The sequence below is a fragment of the Podarcis erhardii genome (assembly GCF_964252035.2).
Source record: "Podarcis erhardii genome assembly, chromosome: 6".
NCBI lineage: Eukaryota > Metazoa > Chordata > Lepidosauria > Squamata > Lacertidae > Podarcis > Podarcis erhardii.
Window position 1 is genome coordinate 74,483,217 of NC_138510.1, and position 21,058 is coordinate 74,504,274.

General features: G+C 43.9%; 2 protein-coding genes across 4 annotated transcripts in view; one reads left to right on the plus strand and one right to left on the minus strand.

The window, feature by feature from the left end:
* EVI5 (ecotropic viral integration site 5) overlaps positions 1-2,401 on the minus strand; it is a 68,579-nt gene extending 66,178 nt beyond the window's left edge. For 2 of the 3 annotated variants that reach the window (XM_081865850.1, XM_081865847.1), the window contains exon 1: positions 2,121-2,400. The gene's annotated coding sequence lies outside the window, so the exon portion shown is untranslated. Of the gene's footprint in view, positions 1-2,120 lie in introns of all 3 variants that reach the window. The other variant, XM_081865849.1, reaches the window with a different exon arrangement.
* Positions 2,402-10,122: 7,721 nt separating this feature from the next.
* Positions 10,123-19,192, plus strand: RPL5 (ribosomal protein L5). Its single transcript, XM_081866145.1, has 8 exons — positions 10,123-10,281; positions 11,726-11,795; positions 11,896-12,011; positions 14,152-14,286; positions 15,397-15,599; positions 16,185-16,362; positions 17,309-17,397; positions 19,034-19,192. Exons 1-8 carry the CDS (start codon positions 10,279-10,281, stop codon positions 19,131-19,133), a joined length of 894 nt encoding a protein of 297 aa, XP_081722271.1. The 5' UTR covers positions 10,123-10,278; the 3' UTR covers positions 19,134-19,192.
* Positions 19,193-21,058: the final 1,866 nt, after the last annotated feature.

Genomic DNA, 21,058 nt, shown 5'->3' on the forward strand with positions numbered 1-21,058 from the left:
ACGCTATCCCTAGATTCAGAAGTGCATAGTTTTCGGCTACGCTGAATTTTCACCCAAGCCTCCATCATTGGAGGTCTGAGCAACCCTCACCGATCTGAGCATGCACCTCTGCTTTAAACGTCATTTATTCTCTAAAAAGTTTCATCACACTATCTTCTGGGGTAAATTTTCGAGGAAACATAAACTCTTTCCAAAAGCAAACTGAACTTCCCGGAAAGCTATCCTGGACTGAACCTCAGCATGCCGAGTATACAAACAGCTGACTTAACAGGGATTTTTTAAAAACACTTTTTTTTACAGGAAGTGGGTTATGATTCTGTGGAAAAATGACAATATCCTTATGCAAGCTCATCACTCTTATGCAAGCCTTCTGGTTTAGAATTAGTCAATCTGAAGTTAATGTCTGTCCAAATTGCAACTCGGCAGAAGAATGTTTGGTACATGAGTATTTATAATGGACAAAATCTTGTTTTGAACTAGCAAGCATAGACTCATGAAAGTTTAAACAGATGGATCAATATTTCCAATGCCTCAGGGATGCAAGAGAATCAGTCACTTTTAAATAAATATCTAGCACCTTCTTAAGGACCACCTCAATTCATTCTACTGTCATTTAAGCAAGAGATAGGCATCAGTCAACATGGTTCATGTAGAAACTTGTATTTCAGTTTGATTCTGTTAGGTGCTTGCAAGCCTGCTGAAATCAACATGTTACCCCTCGTAAAGGCCACTGGGCTCAAACTAGATGTCTTGGGTAATTCACTCCCCCAGGCAAGATCCACACATATCAACAGAATCTCTCTTCTTCCACTGCAAGGGTAATGGAATCTTCTTATGAGAATGAGCAGTATCAGTAATAAAACCTTGATGCTATCCCAGAGCGTCTTATGGGATACCATAGCTGGGCGAAGGGAAGGGAAAAAGCAGCTCAGGAAAAATGGTTTCAAGCCTTAAACAGGGAAAACATACCAGTCTCCGTAATGGGTGGTGCAACCAAGCCAAGTCAAAGGGGCCAGAGGCCTAGAGCTTATTTTTCCAAAACAGTGTCTCAGACATACTTAAGCTTCTCTAAGGAACTAACTCCACGCCTGAGCTCCTTTGGGGATCTTCCCTCCTCCCCATCTCAACCAACTGTTTTGCAGGAGAGAATGCAGAGATCTTAAAATGCATGCCATCGTGTGTGCATGTATGTAGCTTGCCGCTGCCATAAAAGGATCTCCAAAAGGGGCACATCTGATTTTAGACACCTCCACCTCTGACCGAGAATTACACGCAGGATAAGAAAAAATATTCTTTGCCATATGTGGTTGGGATGGGATTGTGGAGGCCCCTCGTGGACCTAGTGTGGATTGACGGGAGCCACTCAGTTCTTATGTCAGGGGGAAGTTTAATCCACTATATATCCCCCTTCCCCTACATGCATCCCATGGGTTGAAATCAATCCTCAACAAGTGAGCTAGAAGGCTGACGTTTTGTGTCACACCATCTGCAAGTGAGACATTTCTGTGGTGAAGCAGAAAGCGCTCTGCCCTTACTCAGGGGCACTCTTGCTGATGGCTGAGCATCTGTAAGGAAAACCCGGTCGCATCTCTGAGGGATTGTGCCGGATCACTTGGAGTTGGTGCTCAGCCTGGGAGAGCCAAGAAGGGACGTTGCCACAAAGACTAACCACAGACACACACACAACACAGGGGTCGTTCCCCCGCCGCAGAGAGGAAATCCGGTGGGTGGAAAGGAGGAGGAGGAGGAAACCCAGACGAAATCCCGCACCAGCGCAAGCAGCGCGCTCTCCGATGTTGCTCTGTTGCGACTCCTTTTGCAAGACGCCTGCAAGACGCGGGGAAGGGAGAGCAGCCCTCTTTGCAAGGCCACAACAGGCCCGAGGAGACAGAGAGAGAGAGAGAGAGAGGGGGGGGGGCAGGCATCCACACCTTCCTGTCATTCGCGTCTCCAGGGCGCAGCGCGGCGAGGGGGCTCCGTGCGCCCTGGCCCTCTCCAAGGCCACCGGGCTCCCCAACCCCGGCACCCTTTCCCCCGGGGTGGTGGGTGGGTGGGATCTTCCCATGGGGTCTCCTCCTTCTCCCCGGGGTGCAAAGGAGCGGTGGGGGCCGCTCGCTCACCTTGGAAGCCTTTGCCGGGGAGAGGAGGCGAGAACATCAGTTTCCTGGGCAGCCAGCCCGGCCCGGAGCCGCCGCCGCCGCCGCTGCTTGTTGCTGCTGCTGCTGCTGCTGCCTCGGAGCTTCCCCGCCCGGACGGCGTCCCGCCTTTCTTCGTCCTCTCTTTCCCCCTTCCTTCCTTCCTTCCTTCCCTCCCTCCCTCCTTCTCTCTCCACCCTTTCTCCAGCAGCTCCAGCCTCGAGAAAGCGGGCCACGTCCCTGGGAGAGACCCGCGCGCAGGCGCACGCGCCCCCCTCCGCCGTCGGGGCAGGCGACTCGAGGCTGGACGAGAGGGCGAACGGCGGGGAAAGGGACGCCGCCGGGCGGCCGGGCTGCAACGCCCCGCGGGTTGGCTGGCGAGGAAGGCCGGCCTCTCGGCGGGGCTGCCTTCCCTACCGAGGAAATAATGCGGGTTGCGCGGCATCCAGCAGCCGGGCAGCTTTTCTCGCGCGTGGTTTGGCTGTCTTGAATGCTAACTTGATTCTCTGCTTTCTCCCAGTGGGGGAAAGGGCACTATCTCCTTAGGAGAAAACAAGATCTATGGTGGGAACTGTGCTGTCATAACACATGGGTTCTTCCTAACCATACTTCTTCTTCCTCCACTCCTTCCTTCCTTCCTTCCTCCTCCTTCTTCAAATTTGTATACCGCCCCCATAATAAAATATTAAACATTAAAAAGACTTCCCTATACAGGATTGCCTTCAGACGGTTCGGGGGTCAGATAACTCCATGCCCTCCAACATTTCTCCAGTGAAAACAGGGGCATCCCAAGGAAAAGCGGGACATTCCGGGATCAAACCAGAAACCAGATTTGCTTCTGTAAATCTAGGACTGCCCCTGGAAAACAAGGACACTTCCGCTTCCTTTGGAAAATCTCAACAACAAAATAGTTTTTGAGCTTTTTAATGAGAAATTGCCAAAATCAACCCTAATTAGAATCATAATATAAAACCATACTTTCACTCGCCCTTTTCACAGACGCCACATGCAAGCAGTTCAATGGTCCTCTTTGACAGATTTCCCAAATCCCTCCCCTCTTCCCTAGCCTCTAGAGGGGCACCATTAAGACTCCCAGCCTGTTTGTGTGTGTGTACACAAATGCGTTTGGAAGGCGAAACTTGGTCTTTGATCCAGGTGAAATGAAGCCTAGTTTCACCCCTGTCCCAAGTCAGGAGATCCCAGTTTTGTTGGGCCCAACCTACTACCAAACCAGGTAGCAACACTCACAATTTATTTATTATTATTTTCCAATTTATTAGACTTTAATTAGTCACTTGTCACCCAAAAGTCTACAAGCGACTTACAGTCTTATATATTACAATATGCATTACCATACGGGGAAAGGGGGAGAAATCATATAATCCATTAATATTTCATATCACATAACATCCATTTCTTTAAAAAAATATATACTCAAATAATAAAGCAATACTCAGACCCACTAATTAACAAATAAACAACAGCTCAGCCTCCCCCTAGTCCAAAAAATGTAGGAACTAAAGTTCCAGCCACATAAACAAGGCAGGAATCCTGAACAGACAAGGGAGTTAGCCTCACCTGCTAATGTTAAATGCATTTAAAGACTCAGGAGCAGAGGGGTTGATAAAACGTGGCAGCTCTAATTAAAGGAATGCATATTTAAGTTTTTTAACTATTTTGCTTTTGGTATGTTACCATAAGAAAATGAAAACATTAAAGGTAGCCTTTCCTTCCAACATGGGAAGTAGCTTTGATTGGTTAAACTGAATGTTCTAATTGTTTAATTAGAATGTTCTAATTGTTTAATTAGTATTTGGGTTAAATGGCTAAACTTCTTGAGTGTAGTGACAGCCCCAACAACACAAATTCATATATACCTTTTTTGCTACAGAATATAGCTTCATGTCAAGGAAATCTTTTAATACGGTACCTCCACTCAAGTTACTATGAAACAACCTGGAGCCATTACCTCGTTGCACGAGGTATAAGTCAGCAATATAAACTAGCCTCTATTATTATTATTAAATTTCTATACCACTCTTCATCCGAAGATCACGGGGCAGTGTACAATATAAAAATACAAAAATACATAGCATAATAACAAGCCAAAACAATAACCGTTCCGATACAGTTTTAAAAGGCCAAAGCACAAGTCAGCCTTTTTATTTAAGAAGGGACTTAGTGATGCTCAATTCATCAGAGAAATTGGGCTATATAAATTAGTCGACCTAGCTTCAGTACCAGTAGCAAAACGAAACGTGGTATTCAACTAAGTTGAATTCTACTAAGTATTCAACTAAGTTTTACCCAGCGTAGACCTGCTGAAATTAATGGACCTAACTTAGCGATGTTCATTGATTTCAATGAGCCTACGCTGTGTACAACTTATTTGAATATGTCATTTATACTACTACCCAAAGCATCACTCCTAGCAATAACAGTATCAAACTTTTTGATAACCAATAAAACCTTATTCTACAGAACCATATTTACAAAAGTGAATAAAACCCAACCATGTAAGTGTGTAACTACTTATTTCATAAAATTTATATACTGTTTGATTGTTAACAAACAAACAAACCCTCAAAGCAGTTTGGTTCTAAACTTTCACTAGGAAGTGATTCTGAAAGTTAAGGAGGAGGGACGAAATCACTTTAAGTAGGTTATTTGTTGCCCTGTTCTGTGAACCTTTAATACTGGACTTGTATACAATTTTTTTTAAAAAAAATATGAGTACAACAACTACTAGCTAACTGGGTTGTATCCAACATTAGTCATACTCGGAATAAAACCATTGAAATTAGCAAACATAATTAATTTAAGTTCATTGGCTTTGAGTAGAACTTGGTTGACTACTACCAACTATCACATTAGGGTACAAAAAAACCCCCCTCAATTTCATTTTAAGGACTTTAATGCATAAAGCTTATAAAAAAATACTTTTGTGCTTACTACCGCCTTGAAACCCCTGCGCCTGGAGATAGTATCCACAGAAGAAGAAACAAGCATTTCTCAATGTTAAATGACACACCCTGGAAAAGGGGCTTTAGGGCTTATATAGATAACTCACTCCCACCCTCAGAAGAGGCGGAGCTAGTGACTTGGCTGGATTCCTCCTGTATGGAATAATCCTGTCTCCTGTTCTGTTCAGCATAGCATTGGTTGGGGAGTTCTAATAGATTACAGGATAATAGGTGTTTAAAGATAATAGGATTGATATTTACTTGAGAGTGGGAATTCAGTGAAATTTACTTATGAGTAGACACACATAAGGACACGGGTGGTGCTGTGGGTTAAACCACAGAGCCTAGGACTCGCCGATCAGAAGGTTGGCGGTTTGAATCCCTGCGACAGGGTGAGCTCCCGTTGTTTGGTCCCTGCTCCTGCCAACCTAGCAGTTCGAAAGCACGTCAAAGTGCAAGTAGATAAATAGGTACCGCTCCGGCGGGAAGGTAAACGGCGTTTCCGTGCGCTGCTCTGGTTTGCCAGAAGCCGCTTAGTCATGCTGGCCACATGACCCGGAAGCTGTACACCAGCTCCCTCGGCCAGTAAAGCGAGATGAGCGCCGCAACCCCAGAGTCAGCCACGACTGGACCTAATGGTCAGGGGTCCCTTTACCTTTAGACACACATAGAGCATACCTCTTAGCCTTTTCTTCTCCCGAAGATATCCCACAAAGCATTGGAGGTTTAGGATCAGAGTTTTGAAATTATTGGGTGAGAAAGGAACAGTGAGAGAAAGAGGTCAAGAGGGAGCGCCGAGAAAAACTTTTGAGCAGCTGGAGTAAGGACCACTGCTTCAGCAAGTGGGGGTCCAGAGAGGCAGGAAGGCAGAGGCAGGGAAAGAAAAGCAGGAGGGGAAACAGAGTCAGGCTCTGGGTTCTGCGTTGAGAGTTCAGATGTTCAGGTAGAAAAGTGATTTTTGGGGCAAAGGACAACTTCAGCATCGTACAACAGAACTGTAATCAGCATAGAATTGGAGCGGCAGAACCAAGGTCCCTGAAGCCCAGTGTTTATGTGGCTTTCTACCCAAAAGCTTCAAACCATATTTCGGCACTGAATAGGTAGATGTTCATGGGTAGAGCATTTGCCTGCATGCTGGAGGTGCTAAATTGAACCCACCTGGAACCCAGGAGAACTGCCATTCAGTGTAGACAAGACTAGATTAGATGGACCAATGGTCTGACTCAGTAAAAGGCCGCTTCCTAGATTACTATGGAAGAAGCCTCCTTCCCTATGCAGCCATGTTTTCCCTAAAGACTAACATAGCCATGGCACTTACTCAGCAGGAAAAGGCAGCCCTCTGCCTGCCCCCAGCCATTTCTTTTATGGAGAGCCATGGTACAGTCTTTGAAAGACTATAATTAAATTTAGACTCTTGATTGAATGGGCCTATCTCCAGAGGACATGCCTACTGGAATGCTGTCTTGATTGTATTACATTTTTCCTGTGATAATGATTTACAACTTCATCTCCCTTGAGGTAATCAACGTAATACCATTGTTATGTGATAACCTCTCTTGCTTTGCTTGCACAGGAGAGCAAAACAGCACTGTTTTAAACTATTATAGTAGGCAATACCAGAGCGGTGAGTCTCCTAGGCTCTTGTAGCCATTGATAATTGAATCTGTCCTGTCCTCTTTCAAAACTGTCCATGTTGGTGGCCATTACTGCCTTTTGTGGGAGCAAATTCTAGGTGCTGTATAAAGAAGTAGTGTATTTTGTCTGCCCTGAATCTCCGAACATTCAGCTTCACTTAAGGGTCCCTGGGGTTTAGCATTTTGAGAGGGGTTTTCTCCCTTATCTGCTTTCTCCACTCCATATATACAGTTATCTTGTACACCTCTATTATGTCTCCCTGTTTTTCTGAACAACAACAACAAAAAGGAAGAAGCCCAAAACGTAGTAACTTTTCCTCACAGAGGCTTTGCTCCAGCTGCCTGATCATTTTTGCTTGCCCTTTTATAAAGTGGGTTTACAGGAAGGTCAAACAGGATCTGTAGAAACCTCTTTCTGGCTGGTAGGCTTACATGTAGAATGTTTATGTGATAAGTTTCTCCGCAGAAGAATTGGGACTCTGCTGTGGTCTCGGTCTTTCTGCTCAGACCATCTTAATAATAGTCCATGTAACAGTTGGTGTGGTGGAACGTTCTGCAAAGGAGAGAGATGAGAGGAGGAATACAGTACTTAGATTCCTTTTGCGGCATCCTTGTTAGTAGGCTACCCCTGTCAATCCTGCTTTGTTAATCCTGTAACCCTATTTCTTTCCTTTGCAAAATTGCTCTTTCTACTGAACACGCTTATAAATTTTGACTTAGACTTTTGAACAGGATACCTGCTTGGGCAGGAGGTTGACATATACGTGCCAACTCCTGAAGTATTTCTAAACAAGAGAGGACTACACTAAGCAGGGCAGCTATTTCCTTTTCATATTTTTTTAAATAAATATTTATTAAAGTTTTTAAATATAAATGCACAAATAATAAACAATCTTACTTCTGTCACAAACATAGTTTCATCACTTCTTTGGACTCCCTCGCGTCTCCCGCTCCCATTTACATCGTTAAAAGGTTTTTCCAAGCAAATTATCAACTTGTTTACGATCTTATATCCACTCATTTAAGTATAATCTAGCAATTCTCCATAAAATTTATGTTTTCTTTAATCTCACTTATCATCAAATTCAAAATCTAATTTAGTGGTGGCCAATTTTTTATAATCTAGCATCCTTCTTAACATTCAACCAAATTACAATGTTTTTGTAAATACATCTTAAATTTCTTCCAGTCTTCCTCAATCCTCTCTTCTCCCAGGTCTCGGATTCTGCCAGTCATCTCGGCCAGTTGCATATAGTCCATCAGCTGCATCTGCCACTCTTCCAGTGTGGGTAGATCTTGAGTTTTCCAGTTTTTTGCGATGAGTATCCTTGCTGCCGTTGTTGCATACATAAAAAATGTTCGGTCCTTCTTTAGCCAACTCCTGAAGTATTTCTAAACAAGAGAGGACTACACTAAGCAGGGCAGCTATTTCCTTTTCAGCTTGCCGATCGGAAAGTCAGTGGTTCGAATCTGTGCAAAGGGGTGAGCTCCCGCTGCTCTGTCCCAGCTTCTGCCAACCTAGCAGTTTGAAAGCATACCAGCATGAGTAGATAAATAGGTACTGCTGCAGCGGGAAGGTAAACGTTTCCGTGCGCTCTGGCTTCCGTCACAGTGTCCCGTTGCACCAGACATGGTTTAGTCATGATGGCCACATGACCCTGGAAAGCTGTCTGTGGACAAACGCTGGCTCCCTTGGTCTGAAAAGTGAGATGAGTGCCGCACTCCATAGTTGCTTTTGACTGGACTTAACCATCCAGGAGTCCTTTACCTTTACCTTATTCAGCTTATAAATGTAACATGGATGTGGCAGTGTGACAAACTACAGTATAGATTCAACATCCTGAATGGGGCACGGGCAGAGTATCATGTCTGGTGGATGTACAGCACTGAAATAGCTTCACAACTGGATGTAGTATAAATCTTACAGTGTTATGAGTGGTGGATATATTGTACTATTGTGAGGGACATTGTGATTCATGGGCACGTCACAATTACTGTTGTCTATAGGGGAGAGACTCTAGCTGTTTCCTCATTTCACTTTCCTGAAATTTACTAGTGAGTTGGATTGGTGCTGAGCATAGGAGTCCTGCCCAGCTCAAACTGGATTAAGCAGCACTGCATCAGCAGTGAACTTTCTGAAATTATGGGCTCAGGCTTCATAATTCCAGTGCAAATGAATCAAATGTATAAAACATACTTTTAAAAATTTGTCAGGAGACCACAGGATTCGATTTCTGTTTTTCTACTATTTCATACTGTTTGCATATTGTATATTTATTTTATATTGTAGTATATTTTTGTGTGTTGTATATTTACTTTATTATCAACATAATTGAAATAATATTTTTAAAAAACCCTCCTCCCTCAATAGATCACTGTCTCTAAAAGCATACAAACTAACATTTGACAGGTGGGGAGCATTGCTGGGAGAGTGGTTCTGTTATGGAATAGTGCAGTATTGGCCAGAGAAGATCCATTCATCCTCAGACATAAACTCATTGAGAGGAAGCAGCCTTCCTTGGGTCAAAAACTACCCCAACCAACCTCACAGGGTTGATATGACTATAAAATGGGACAACCACATATGGCTAACCACATATGGCTTTCTTTAATCGAAGAGTAAGATACTGGTGTATTTTTCCTCCCTTTTTAAGAAAGTCCTTTTAGACGTTTTCTGCAGCAAAAGAGTAGGACACATTCTTGCTGCTGGAAGTTATTCTCCGCTTCTTCCAGCAGCACAATGGGACACATATTCCCAGTTTTGATCAAGGGACCCCATTAAAAAGGGGGCAGCTCTTTCATTATGTTCGTTTGGAGGAAAGTCCCTAAAGGTCAACCAATCATCCTCTCTGTGAAATGGGCTGAACTTTACAAACACATTATCCTGAATATAATTCCCACTCCCAGCAATGCTCCCATCGAGAGAGTGAGCATTAATGAGAGACGATGTGGTTCTCAAATGCCAATTTTTTTTTTAAAAAAATGCAAATAGCATACAGCTGAGGGAACCTTCATGTCTCTGAATGCTTCTGAACTACAACTCCCAACCACCCCTGAGCATTGGCTGGGGCTGAATGGAGTTGGAGTCCAGCAGCGTCTGGAGGGCCACATGATGCCCGTCCTGGGTATGAAGAATCCACGTTGAAATGTATGAGCCAAAGCTGCTTAGCACCGCGGCGCCACTAGGTGGCGTACCCGCCGCCTTTCTGCTGAGCGCGTTGCCGTCACACTCAGAGCGGCGGAGGACACCAGGAGCTCCGACGACATGGATTGGCGTCATCGCTGGCGGCGCAGGAAGAGGGACGCAAGAGCGAGCGGCGGGCGGGGCGGGGCGGGGGGAGAGGATGAGGGCACTTCCCCTCCAAGCCTCCAGGGGGCAGCGCTCCCTCCCTTTGCAGGCGGGTAGGGGAACCTCTCTCTGCCTTGTCGGCCAAGTGACGTGTAACGCCTGCGCGCTGAGCTCGGCCTTTTCCCCCAGCGCTACGGCTTGCGGACGTTTCGCTGCGCGGCCCCCGGCCTAAGCGAAAGCGGACAGAACCGAGAACCATGGTCAGTACCGGCACCAAATGGGCCAGGATGGGAAGGGGAGAGTCGGCTCCGCTTTCTCGAACCCCGGCTGCCCGCTTCCTCGCCCGCTGCCGGCCGGATGGATTCGGATTGCGCAGCTGGCAGGCCCGGCTGCGGAAGCGAGTTCCAGCGTGGCCTAATGGCTGCAAGCAGCCACCTTTAAGCCGCTGCCAATAGAAGGGCCGCGGCTGGTGCTCCCCCCAAACACGCCTCCCCGGGTCGGTTTCTTTGGGTCCCCCCCGCCTCGGGTTCCCCCGTTTTGGTTCCGTTTGCATTCCCCGTCTTCGGTCCGCCCGCACAGCGCCTTTTCCTCCCGCGCTCCGACTTGGTTGCATTTTCTTCTGCTGCCTCTCAAAATCTTCCGGCCCTTGAGCGCAAGCAGTGCCGAAGAGTTCGGGCCTTGCGTGTCTGAATTCGCCCCCCCCCCCAAGGCGTGCACACATGATTCCGGGCCTGTCTTCACGATCGGGCAGCGGGGGTGGGGAGGAAGCGTGATGGATAACTTGCAGGTCAAGACGCAGGTCGTCTGAAGGCGTTGCGGGGAATTGGAGGGAGATTCTCGAAGCGCAGGTCGTTTCTGGAAGCTTTGCGCTGTGTTGTGTCGGGGGGGGGGGGCGGTCAGCGATGCTTAGAGCGATGCCCCCTTTGGTCCCGTTTAAAGACTGTCTTGGAAGAGCCACATGTCTCACCGCGTGTAAACATCTACAGTACATCAGTTTCATCCCGACTTTGTCAAATACGTGTCACTGGCAAAGCTGGATTTGCCGGCATGTGTGTAACTTGCCGAAAGGCAGGTTCTAGAGCTTTAGCTGCCATCCCAACCCAGGGCCTGTGGGAAGGGCCTGTGGACCTGTCTCGTTGTTGCCTATAGGAAAATGTAATGATGCCAAGGTGTGATGACTTTTTGAAGCAAGGCAAGGCGTTGGTGGGATGGTTTTATTAACGTCTTCTCCCCTCTAGTGGATGGTCAGCATAAATCCTTCAGTTTTGGGAAGTCTTGATTTCCACATTGCCATCCAGACACCTTGCTACTTGCTACTTTCAAACTTAGTATTTACTATATTTTCCCCATCATTACCATAAATGCTTTATGTAGTCCAATTGTAGTTACTGGATTCTGGAAAGCTTTGAAACTTTCAATGGCATGTTATATTAAAACAGTAAGCATTTTATAATTGAAGATGAAGGTGTCATTAATGGGTGCTAAGCACTTTGCTACTGAGCAGGTTTGAAGACTTTGCTTTCCTCTGCATCACAGCCATAAAGAAGCCTTAAGTTTATAATATGTGTTTTTTAGGCTGTGTGTGCACTTTTCAAACACATTTCCATTTTTCTCCTTGTTGACTTAAGTTCCTGCTATCTTCACTTGCAAGATTGTTATGCAAACATTTTTGACATTAATGTTTCTGTGTCGCATTTATTCAAGGGGTTCGTGAAAGTTGTCAAGAATAAGGCCTACTTCAAGAGGTATCAAGTCAAATTCCGAAGAAGGAGAGGTATGTTTTATTTCTTGGCAAGCTTTCAATAAATTAGATGGATGTGGCCTTGAACCTGCAGTTTCTAAATACATTCCAATCTGTCACCTTTCTGTTTCAGAGGGAAAGACTGATTACTATGCTCGTAAACGTTTGGTGATTCAAGATAAAAACAAGTACAACACCCCTAAATATAGGATGATTGTACGTGTCACCAACAGAGATATCATTTGCCAGGTAAGGTCTCCTTTCTGTCCTTGACTGTACTGCAGAGAGCTGCTTTGCACTTCACAAATTTCCTTCATAGAAATGCCTATGTGACATGTACATAAGCCTTTATAAAGGAAGAGAAGAACCTAGTATTTTTCTAAGGTAGTTCTTAGGCAGAAACTATTCTAAACTCTAGAATAGGCCATATCCTGTGACAATACTTCCTTTTGTAGGAAAGCAAGACTTGGTAATGGATAAATTTGAGGAGGTGTCTTGAATGTTTTTTCTAAGAAGAAATCTTTAAAATAAGCAAAATAGGCCCTTTATTTTTTCATCCCCTGGAATTCTTTGCCAGGTATATGCATTATTGCATATCCACGTTTCCTTTTTGGCTGTTTCTCAAAGGAGCTTATTGAACAAAGCAGGTTCAGTTGACTCCAAGCTCTGCTTTCTGCTACTTAATTTCTGATGTTCTTCTCTGTACAAAGATGCATGTTGCATCTCAAAATGTTCAGCATGCTTTCATTAGGAACAAAAGAGCTACCAGGCTGTAGAAAATGCTGAGAGTGAAGTTGAAATTATTCTTTCACAAATCTTCGTGTGGCATTTTCTTTTAACTGTTTTATTAGTTCTTCTAAAAATCTTCCCCTGTTCCCCTTCCTGTTTATGAGAATCGTGTAGAAAAGAAGCAGGGAACAAATTGCTTAGACATTTCTCAGGCTATTTAACTGGCTTGGCGACCAACAAGTGAGCATTGAGAATTGTAGTTTTGCAAAAGGGCTAGTAATCACTAGTATAACTCTCAGTGCCTTTCCCAAACTAGAATTTCCATGGTTCTTTTGAGGAAGCCATAACAAACTAGTGTAAAATCAGTTTTAAACTTACACTGCATGTGTTGCATTTCTGAATTTGGTAAGGACTGACACAGAAATTGTCAGAATTCCATTTTGAGTGTAACTTCTGATCTTTGATAAGTGTATGTCAGTGGTTTTCAAAGCTGTAGATCTTCCATCGTGTGAGTGTGAGATATTTTATGCTTAATTTACCTGAATTTGGAAGACAGGACTGCTGGACAGCTTTTTTTTTTTTTTTTTTAAACTCACTACAATATCATTGGCAAAGTTGCATTTAAAAAAAATTATTAAAGATTTCTTGGTTTACAAAAGTATGTGCGATGTCTCTTTTTCAGGTTACATTTTCTACAGATGTCTTACATTAGGGAGAAGGGGGGGAGAGGTGGAGGGGGGAAATGATCAGTGGAGACAGGTCCGGTGGTAATGCTTCTATTCTACTTGGCAAAGTTGCATTTGATGGCTTGCTGTTGTAGACCCTTTCATGCGGAAATTGCCATGTGCTAAGTAAATCTTCAGAAGTACTAGTGGTTTCCAAAGCTATGAATGAAACAGGTTTCTTTAGTCTATACATCTCTTACTTTTTGACAACAGTGTTCAAAAGTCTTTGCAATTTGGGGTGCAAAAAAAAATGGACTAAATATGTATATCATCACTGGCAGTCTTTCTCCTGTTATAGTTTCATATTGGAATGCCTTGGAAAACCTGGAAAAGGTTAAGCATGTGCCATACAGTCCTGAGGAACCAGCTGTCCTGGATGAGAAGCTGAGTGGCAAACTGTCCTGGTCTTATAGCAGCACTTGCCTAACTGCCCTTATTGCTGCTGCCACCATTCTTTGTAGTTGGATAACTAAAATGCAGGACTATTGTAGCTACTGTGTATGTGTATTCTCCCTTTGTCTATGGCTTAAAGTACCAGTACTTCACAGTCAAGAGAGTCTCAACATGTCCCTCTGAGGGCATGGGAAAGGAGGAGCAGGATCAATAGATCAACGGTAGGGGGCAAGGTGGGAACTGAGCAGATGATGAAGGGAGAGAATGATTTGGTCAGTGTCTTTAATAAGGTTTTATTATTCCGATAAAGATCTAGCTGTTGCTGATACGTGCTTTACTCACTCATGCTTCTTAGGTAGATATACAGTGTTTACAGACATTGTGGGTACACTCTGGTTTGGGGAAAAAACCATGGGGGAAGGTTGGCACTACAGGACTGCTGACTTTGATGGCACTCCTCTCAAACAGAGGGAAGACTGTAGTGAATTAATATTGCAGCTGTTTGGTTGGAGGTCGCCCACTAACCTTGCTTTTGTTGTCAGATCGCATATGCCAGAATTGAAGGCGACATGATTGTCTGTGCTGCATACGCTCACGAGCTGCCAAAGTACGGAGTGAAAGTAGGCTTGACCAACTACGCTGCTGCCTATTGCACAGGCTTGCTGCTGGCCCGCAGGGTATGTATCTATACTGAAAAATCAGAATAACATCTGCACCAGCTTATTTGACAGAAATTTGGACACACAGTTTACAAATAATAGAAATTTAGGGTTTTATAGTACTGGACTGGCTTAAAGTGTATGTCTGTAAGAGGTGGGATATGCACATCAGCACTTACCCAGTCTATTTCTGTTTTAGTCCTCAAATACAAACCTGGGATTTTGTATGTATTAGGATGGCACCTTGTAAAATGAACTGGGCAAGAAATAAATACTGGGTTAGAGAAGATGGCAGAACGTTGGGTTTTGGGGGGGGGGGGCGTCTGTGCTTCTGTCATTTCAGCATATCGGCCACCAGTTATTCCTTAGTACTTGATGAAAGTAAAGTTACTTTCGCAGAATTCTTATATCAGTGCAATTTCTTTAATGCAGGGTTCTATTTCCCTTCCTCTGTAGTTCTTGTTATGTTCTCCCACCTTTCAGCCATGGCTTTAAAGATTTCCTTGCATTGTATGTGGTAGAGGTATGGCAAGCTCAACTTAAATTTAGTAACTTAGAATTCTCACATTAGGGTGTTATCCAAATGGCAAATCCCATGCTGAAAATGGGCTGGAAAACATTTTGCTGACTGTGGTCTCAAAAAGTTGCTTCTGTAGAATCACTTGTGCGCACGATTGACTCCTAAAAGATTGTTGGTGCATGAGTTAATGTCTTTAAAATTACCGTATTTTTCGCTCTATAAGACACACCTAGTTTTTGGAGGAGGAAAACAAGAACAAAAATATTCTGAATCTCAGAAGCCAGAATAGCAAGAGGAATCGCTGCGCAGCGAAAGCAGCAATCCCTCTTGCTGTTCTGGCTTCTGGGATAGCTGAGCAGCCTGCATTCGCTCCATAAGACGCACACACATTTCCCCTTACTTTTTAGGAGGGAAAAAGTGAGTCTTATAGAGCAAAAAATACGGTAATAGCTTACCATTCTGGTCACAACTGACCCTTGGAGTGGGTTGCAAACTGCCTGTCTTTCTGTCTCATGATATGTGGCATGTTTCGCCAAAAGCCTGTTTTGGTCTCCAGTGCAGTAGATCTATGAAGAAGAACTTAGACCTCTCTGCCTTGTTTGTTGCAGCTTCTGAACAAATTTGGCCTTGATAAGATCTACGAAGGTCAAGTTGAAGTGACGGGTGATGAGTATAATGTAGAAAGCGTGGATGGGCAACCTGGTGCCTTTACGTGCTATTTGGACGCAGGCCTTGCTCGCACTACCACTGGGAACAAAGTTTTCGGTGCTCTGAAAGGAGCTGTGGATGGTGGTCTTTCTATTCCACACAGGTAACCCACCCCCACCCCCCGGGACTGATAGTTCAGACACTCCTTTAGAAATGGAGATGTCTTTGTTTTGAAATTTAAATTCAGTGTATTTAACTTTCACCATTGGTGGTGCTTAATGCTACTTGCTGCATCTTGTCACTTGGCCCTGGGTATGATATTCCCATTGCGGACTTCACTTGCCGCCTCCTCTCTACCACAGTCTTCCACATACCAGACGCTCAGAGATATGGCTCATAGGATAATTACCACCATTCATCACTTTGACAGCAGCAGTAGATTGTACAAGCAATACCCAGAAGAGTAAAACAGGTTGTCGTTTCTGCTGCCCCACCAAAAAAACCCTTTATTACAGTCCTCCTTAATAATTCACCTTTTTTCCTTCTTGTCTTCAATCTGGCTGCTATGTGATGATGTCCCACTGACTTGAACATGTTGTAGTTGGTCCTTGGCATGTGTATGAGAGAGCTCAGTGTTTCAAGACGGGACTGATGGCGGCTGAAATTTCTGGCTGGTCTTGACTGATTTTTGCTTAAGAAATGCTTTCTCCCAAATGTTAACGAGGGTTCCTCAATTCATGTCTCACAGTACCAAACGTTTCCCTGGTTATGACTCGGAGAGCAAAGAATTCAATGCAGAGGTCCACCGCAAGCACATCATGGGCCAGAATGTTGCCGATTACATGCGTTACTTGATGGAGGAAGACGAAGATGCTTACAAGAAACAGTTCTCCCAGTATATAAAGAACAACGTGACGCCTGATATGGTAAGAAGCTTGCTGTTCACAGTGATTGAAAAAGCAAGTACTAAGAGTGTGTCTTGTGTCGAACTGATATTGCTGGCAACAGACACTTTTATGGGAAAATACCAGCAAGTATCTGGGATCCTTCAGATCTCAGGCCTGGTATCTCTGTGTTATGAGCTTTGCACATCCCTGAAAACATCTTATTAAATAATGACCTATCATTCCATTTGTAAATCCACCGCAAATACGTGTCCAGTTTCCTGACTGCTTGTAAATTCCCTGGTTAACTCCTAAATTGTCTTCCTTTCTGCTGTTTAAAAGGCTCAAAGCTTGCTCAGACCTTTGGAGTTCCTGTTTGATGAGAGAGCATTTTGATAGTAGTAGCCTTGGATTGGGAAGCAGGGGGCAGAAAGCGCTGGGAATTCAGTTGGACATGAACAGTCAGAGGTGCATGAATTCCTTCTTTCTTGCACTGCTAATTGGATATGAGGAAATGGTCTTAAATCCAGCCTTGCTGGTTGTCACTCATCAAGCACCAGCACTCTTGCTGTGATTCACAGATAAAATTGTTGATATGCAAGGCTAGTTCAAACAGTCCCAGCCTGCTTGAGTACTGAAAATTGTAAAAACTAACTAGTGCTGTGCATATGATGGATGTTCATACACAGGTGTTTCCCACCTCCCACTTCTCCCAAATGTGAATTTGTCCCAAGTTCCTCTAATTGTGGGTCTCTTTTATATGTACTTAAATGTTGGAAGAAACGTCATACGCATGAACTCCATATTGATTTGTGTGTTCCTTCTGTTTCCTTATCTAGAATAGTTCTGGGATGTGTAGTTATGACGACATTGTATATGAGTTATTTTTAGAACATTACTTCCTATAATACATTGCAGGGGGGGGGGCAAGTAAATTTTGGTCAACATGTACAAAATGTCAAACTTATTTCTAAAATCCTTATTTCAGATGGAAGAACTGTATAAAAAAGCCCACGCTGGAATACGTGAAAATCCAGTCCACGAAAAGAAACCCAAGAGGGAAGTCAAAAAGAAGAGGTGAGATTGTCATTTTCTCCGCCTGCAAGATGATATGCTATAAAGAAATGTTTGTTACTGAAAGTGCTGTGCCACTGAAACTTTTTGAAATGCATTAACACTGAAAATTGGCAAATACTAGGATGGGAAGATTTCTTAGTTTTGTGGCAGGAATTTGCATTTTCAGAAACATTTTGGCTTGTTTGGAAGCTTCGTGTTAAAGCCCTATGTGCTTTAACAGCTTGGGCTAGATCGTGTTAGGCTTGAGGGTTGCATCCAAGCTGCTAAGGCTCTTCCTGTGTTGCAGCCTCCTTCATGAGCTTGGTCCCGGCAGGAAGTTCTGCCTTTGCAAGCTGGGTGCTGCTTATGGACCTTAAGATCTCTGCTTAATGTAGATCAAAACAAAAAAAAGGATCTTACAAATTGCAGTACTGGCAGTTTGAATATGAGCAGTTATAGAACAGAACTGATAACAATTCATTCAGTTCGTTATCACTTAACATGTATTTCATGGGCTGCTCTTAATTTGGTTGCAGGAGAAAAGCAGCAGTTCCACTTAGTTCGTATGATCATTCTGGCCTGCTTCATAGGCCAGAGGTGTTTTGGCTGCATTGGTTATTAGTGTTCTTTGGTATGACAAACAGAGTTTTCCATTCTACGTTGAAAGTTATTGTCTCATAGGATAGTGGTTGCTTAGTTTTCAAGTTAATAGAACACCTTTTGCTCTGGGAATGTCATCTTAACTTTTAAATCACCTCATATCCTACTTTTCTAGGAGTCTCCCACAGGCATTTGTAAAGCTTTCACGTGTCCCAGCCATGTTCATTTGCCTACCTAGTTTAGTTAGTGGTGAGTGTAAATCTCACAGAGCTTGGATGTATTCCTGGTGGACCTGTCTGTATTTGGAATAAATTAGCAAATCTAGCAGTGAACACTTGAGTGATGGAATGGGGCCATCTTTCCCTGAGGGTCTTGAAGGGTATTTGAGGGAGGCAGTCATACATGTGAACAACCTGTGGCTTTAGGGCCGCATGTAGTATTTGGCTAAATTTCAAAAGTCCCAGTTAGGTGATCTTTGGTTCTCAGCACAGCAAACAAGGGCTCCCCATCTCTGCACTATATCCTTGGCTACAGTTAAGTGATTTGAATTATTTTATGCAGCCACATAAGAAAACTTTGCCCTTCCCTTCCATGTTAAGACTCACATCAGGTAGATTTAAATATAGTTGGAAAATTAAGCCACTGCAGAACTGATAACCCCAGAATTTTTTTTGGGGGGGGGCAGTGACATGGTAGGTCCTCTGCTGTAAGCATATGATGCAGAGTTATAATAATCCTGCCTTCTGAGGATGGACTCTATTGATGTCATATACTTGCTGTTGGAGTTATAGCATACAGGCATGTTTAGAATGATCTGACGTTCCTGGGAAGAACGTCACTGCCTCTCAATACCTGACTATGTTACATGGTAAATAAGATAGCCCTGAGTGGCACAGTGATGGATTAAAAAGGTAAACAAAATCAATGGTAGCCTGTAGAGTGGCACTTTAAATAGTAGGTTGATGTCAAGTTTTTCCCTTTTTAAAAAAGATTGTTCATAAGGCTCATGCCTTATGCTTAATGCACCAGCAACACTAACACAATCTCTTATTTGCAGGTGGAACCGTCCCAAGTTGTCCCTTGCCCAGAAGAAAGATCGTGTGGCCCAAAAGAAGGCTAGCTTCCTAAGGGCCCAGGAGCGTGTGGCTGATAGCTAAGAGGCCTTCCATAATTTTCTATGGAGATGTCAGAAAAGAGAATAAACTTATTGAACCAATGTTGTAAGCATTGACTTACTGATGCTACATCATAGCTGCTGTTTGATAACTGAACACCTGCTGGCTTCTTCTTTTTACCTGCTTTATTCTTTTATTTAAAATACAGATTCCACCCCTTTGCATTTATATCCCTCTTTTCTTCTGCCAGGGAGTCCAAGGTGCTATAAGTGTGGTTTCTGAGCAGTTAACCCATCTAAGTGCTTAGCTTCAGGAAATTGGTGGTCTCATGTGGCCTTCAGACTATGTGAGAAGATTGGATTTTGTTTCTTTTGCATGTGTTGGGCTCCTGCTTATCAAGTACAGATTAATTATGGAGAATGATTTCTGAGCCAATCAGGACAAAAGCTTCAAAGGACACTACCCTGTTCTGTCCAACTTCCATAGCCTAAATTAGGGCTTTCTCAAAATCGAACCTTGAGAGGGATGCAGTTCAGAGCGGTCCTTGCTCCATCATGGAGTCTGTTGGTGCTCAGCTGAGGACCTCTTTAGATATTCGAAGTTCACTTTCTTAATCCATTCATGTCTTGGAAATGCAAACCAACCCCAATCCCTCAACTGGGTTCAGCTCTAGAACAGTAGTTGTTTTTGCATCACTCCCAAGCCTTAAATGACATGGTGCCAGTAGGGGAGGAGGAAAATGGGGTGGGCTTTAGAGAATGGAACTGGCATGCAATTATGCTTGCCGTATGTGTGCACGAAGCATCTTCCGTGTTGCTTGTCTAATTCAGTCAAAGTGGCAGAACAGGCACTTTGGAGAAGAATGTTGGCTCTCTTTTTAAAACAAACACCTTCCCTTCTGTAGGGTAGCAGGCACAGTTATAACATTTGAGGTACGAGCCATGGAGAGAGATGGCAGCACCTTTCTCTAAACCAAGCAGCCCTCTTTAAAATATGAGTGGAGAGTGGGAAGAGTCAGATGGCAGCACTCAGTGGGTCTAAGTATGTATGAATCCAATCCAGGCCTGACAAAAGGAAAGTTGTGCTGTAAATTCTTGTAAAAGCAAAAGTGTTAGAAAAACCTGCCTACTTCCTCACACGTTCCACAAAAGAATGACGTGCTGTTAGACCTTGAAGAAATTCCAATGTCGAAGCATTTGCTAAGACGCAGGAAGGATAATCTGATAGAAGATTTAAGGGCTAGCTGTGCCAGGACCAGACATAATGCCGAACCATCTAGCAGATTTATCAAATTTATTTTGGGAAGAACACAGACAAATTTGAGAAACTTGCCCAGAATCAGATTCCCTCTATATTTGTAGCAAGACCTGCCTTATCCCCCTCATCCCTGCTGCTGAAGGTGAGCAGTGTGACACAATAGATGATGTTACATGAGACTTTGGGTGTAGTCCCTACTTTGCCTAGGTATCTCTTTGTTCCTGGAGCAAGTTGTTATCTCAGAGCCTCAGTTGGGAGGATAACTCCATGCAGCAGCCTGACTACGTACTAATATAAAAGGTAAGTCCAGTTGGCACTGAAATGTCATCAAAGGGGCCAAGCAGACCTTGCTGGGGAGATCATTTCATCGATGAGAGCCACAACTAAAGTCCCTCTCCTTATTGCCACACCCAGCGTCCCCCAGAGGTGAGACCTGTGGAGGGCCTGAGGATCTAAGGGTCCAGGTAGGTTAATGCTGGAGAGACATTCCAGAAAAGAGTGAGATCCTGAGTCATAACGTCATCTGTTAAAACCAGCACTTTAAATGCGTCTTGGAAGCATATAGGCAGCCAGTATAGTTGCAATTGGTCGTCTTTAATCCGTTCACCTCAAAACTCAATAGGCAGCCGCATGTAAAGTGCATTGCAATAATCCAATACTGATGCTACCCAGTCAAAGGTACCCCTGTCCAGATACAGTAATGGTTGGGC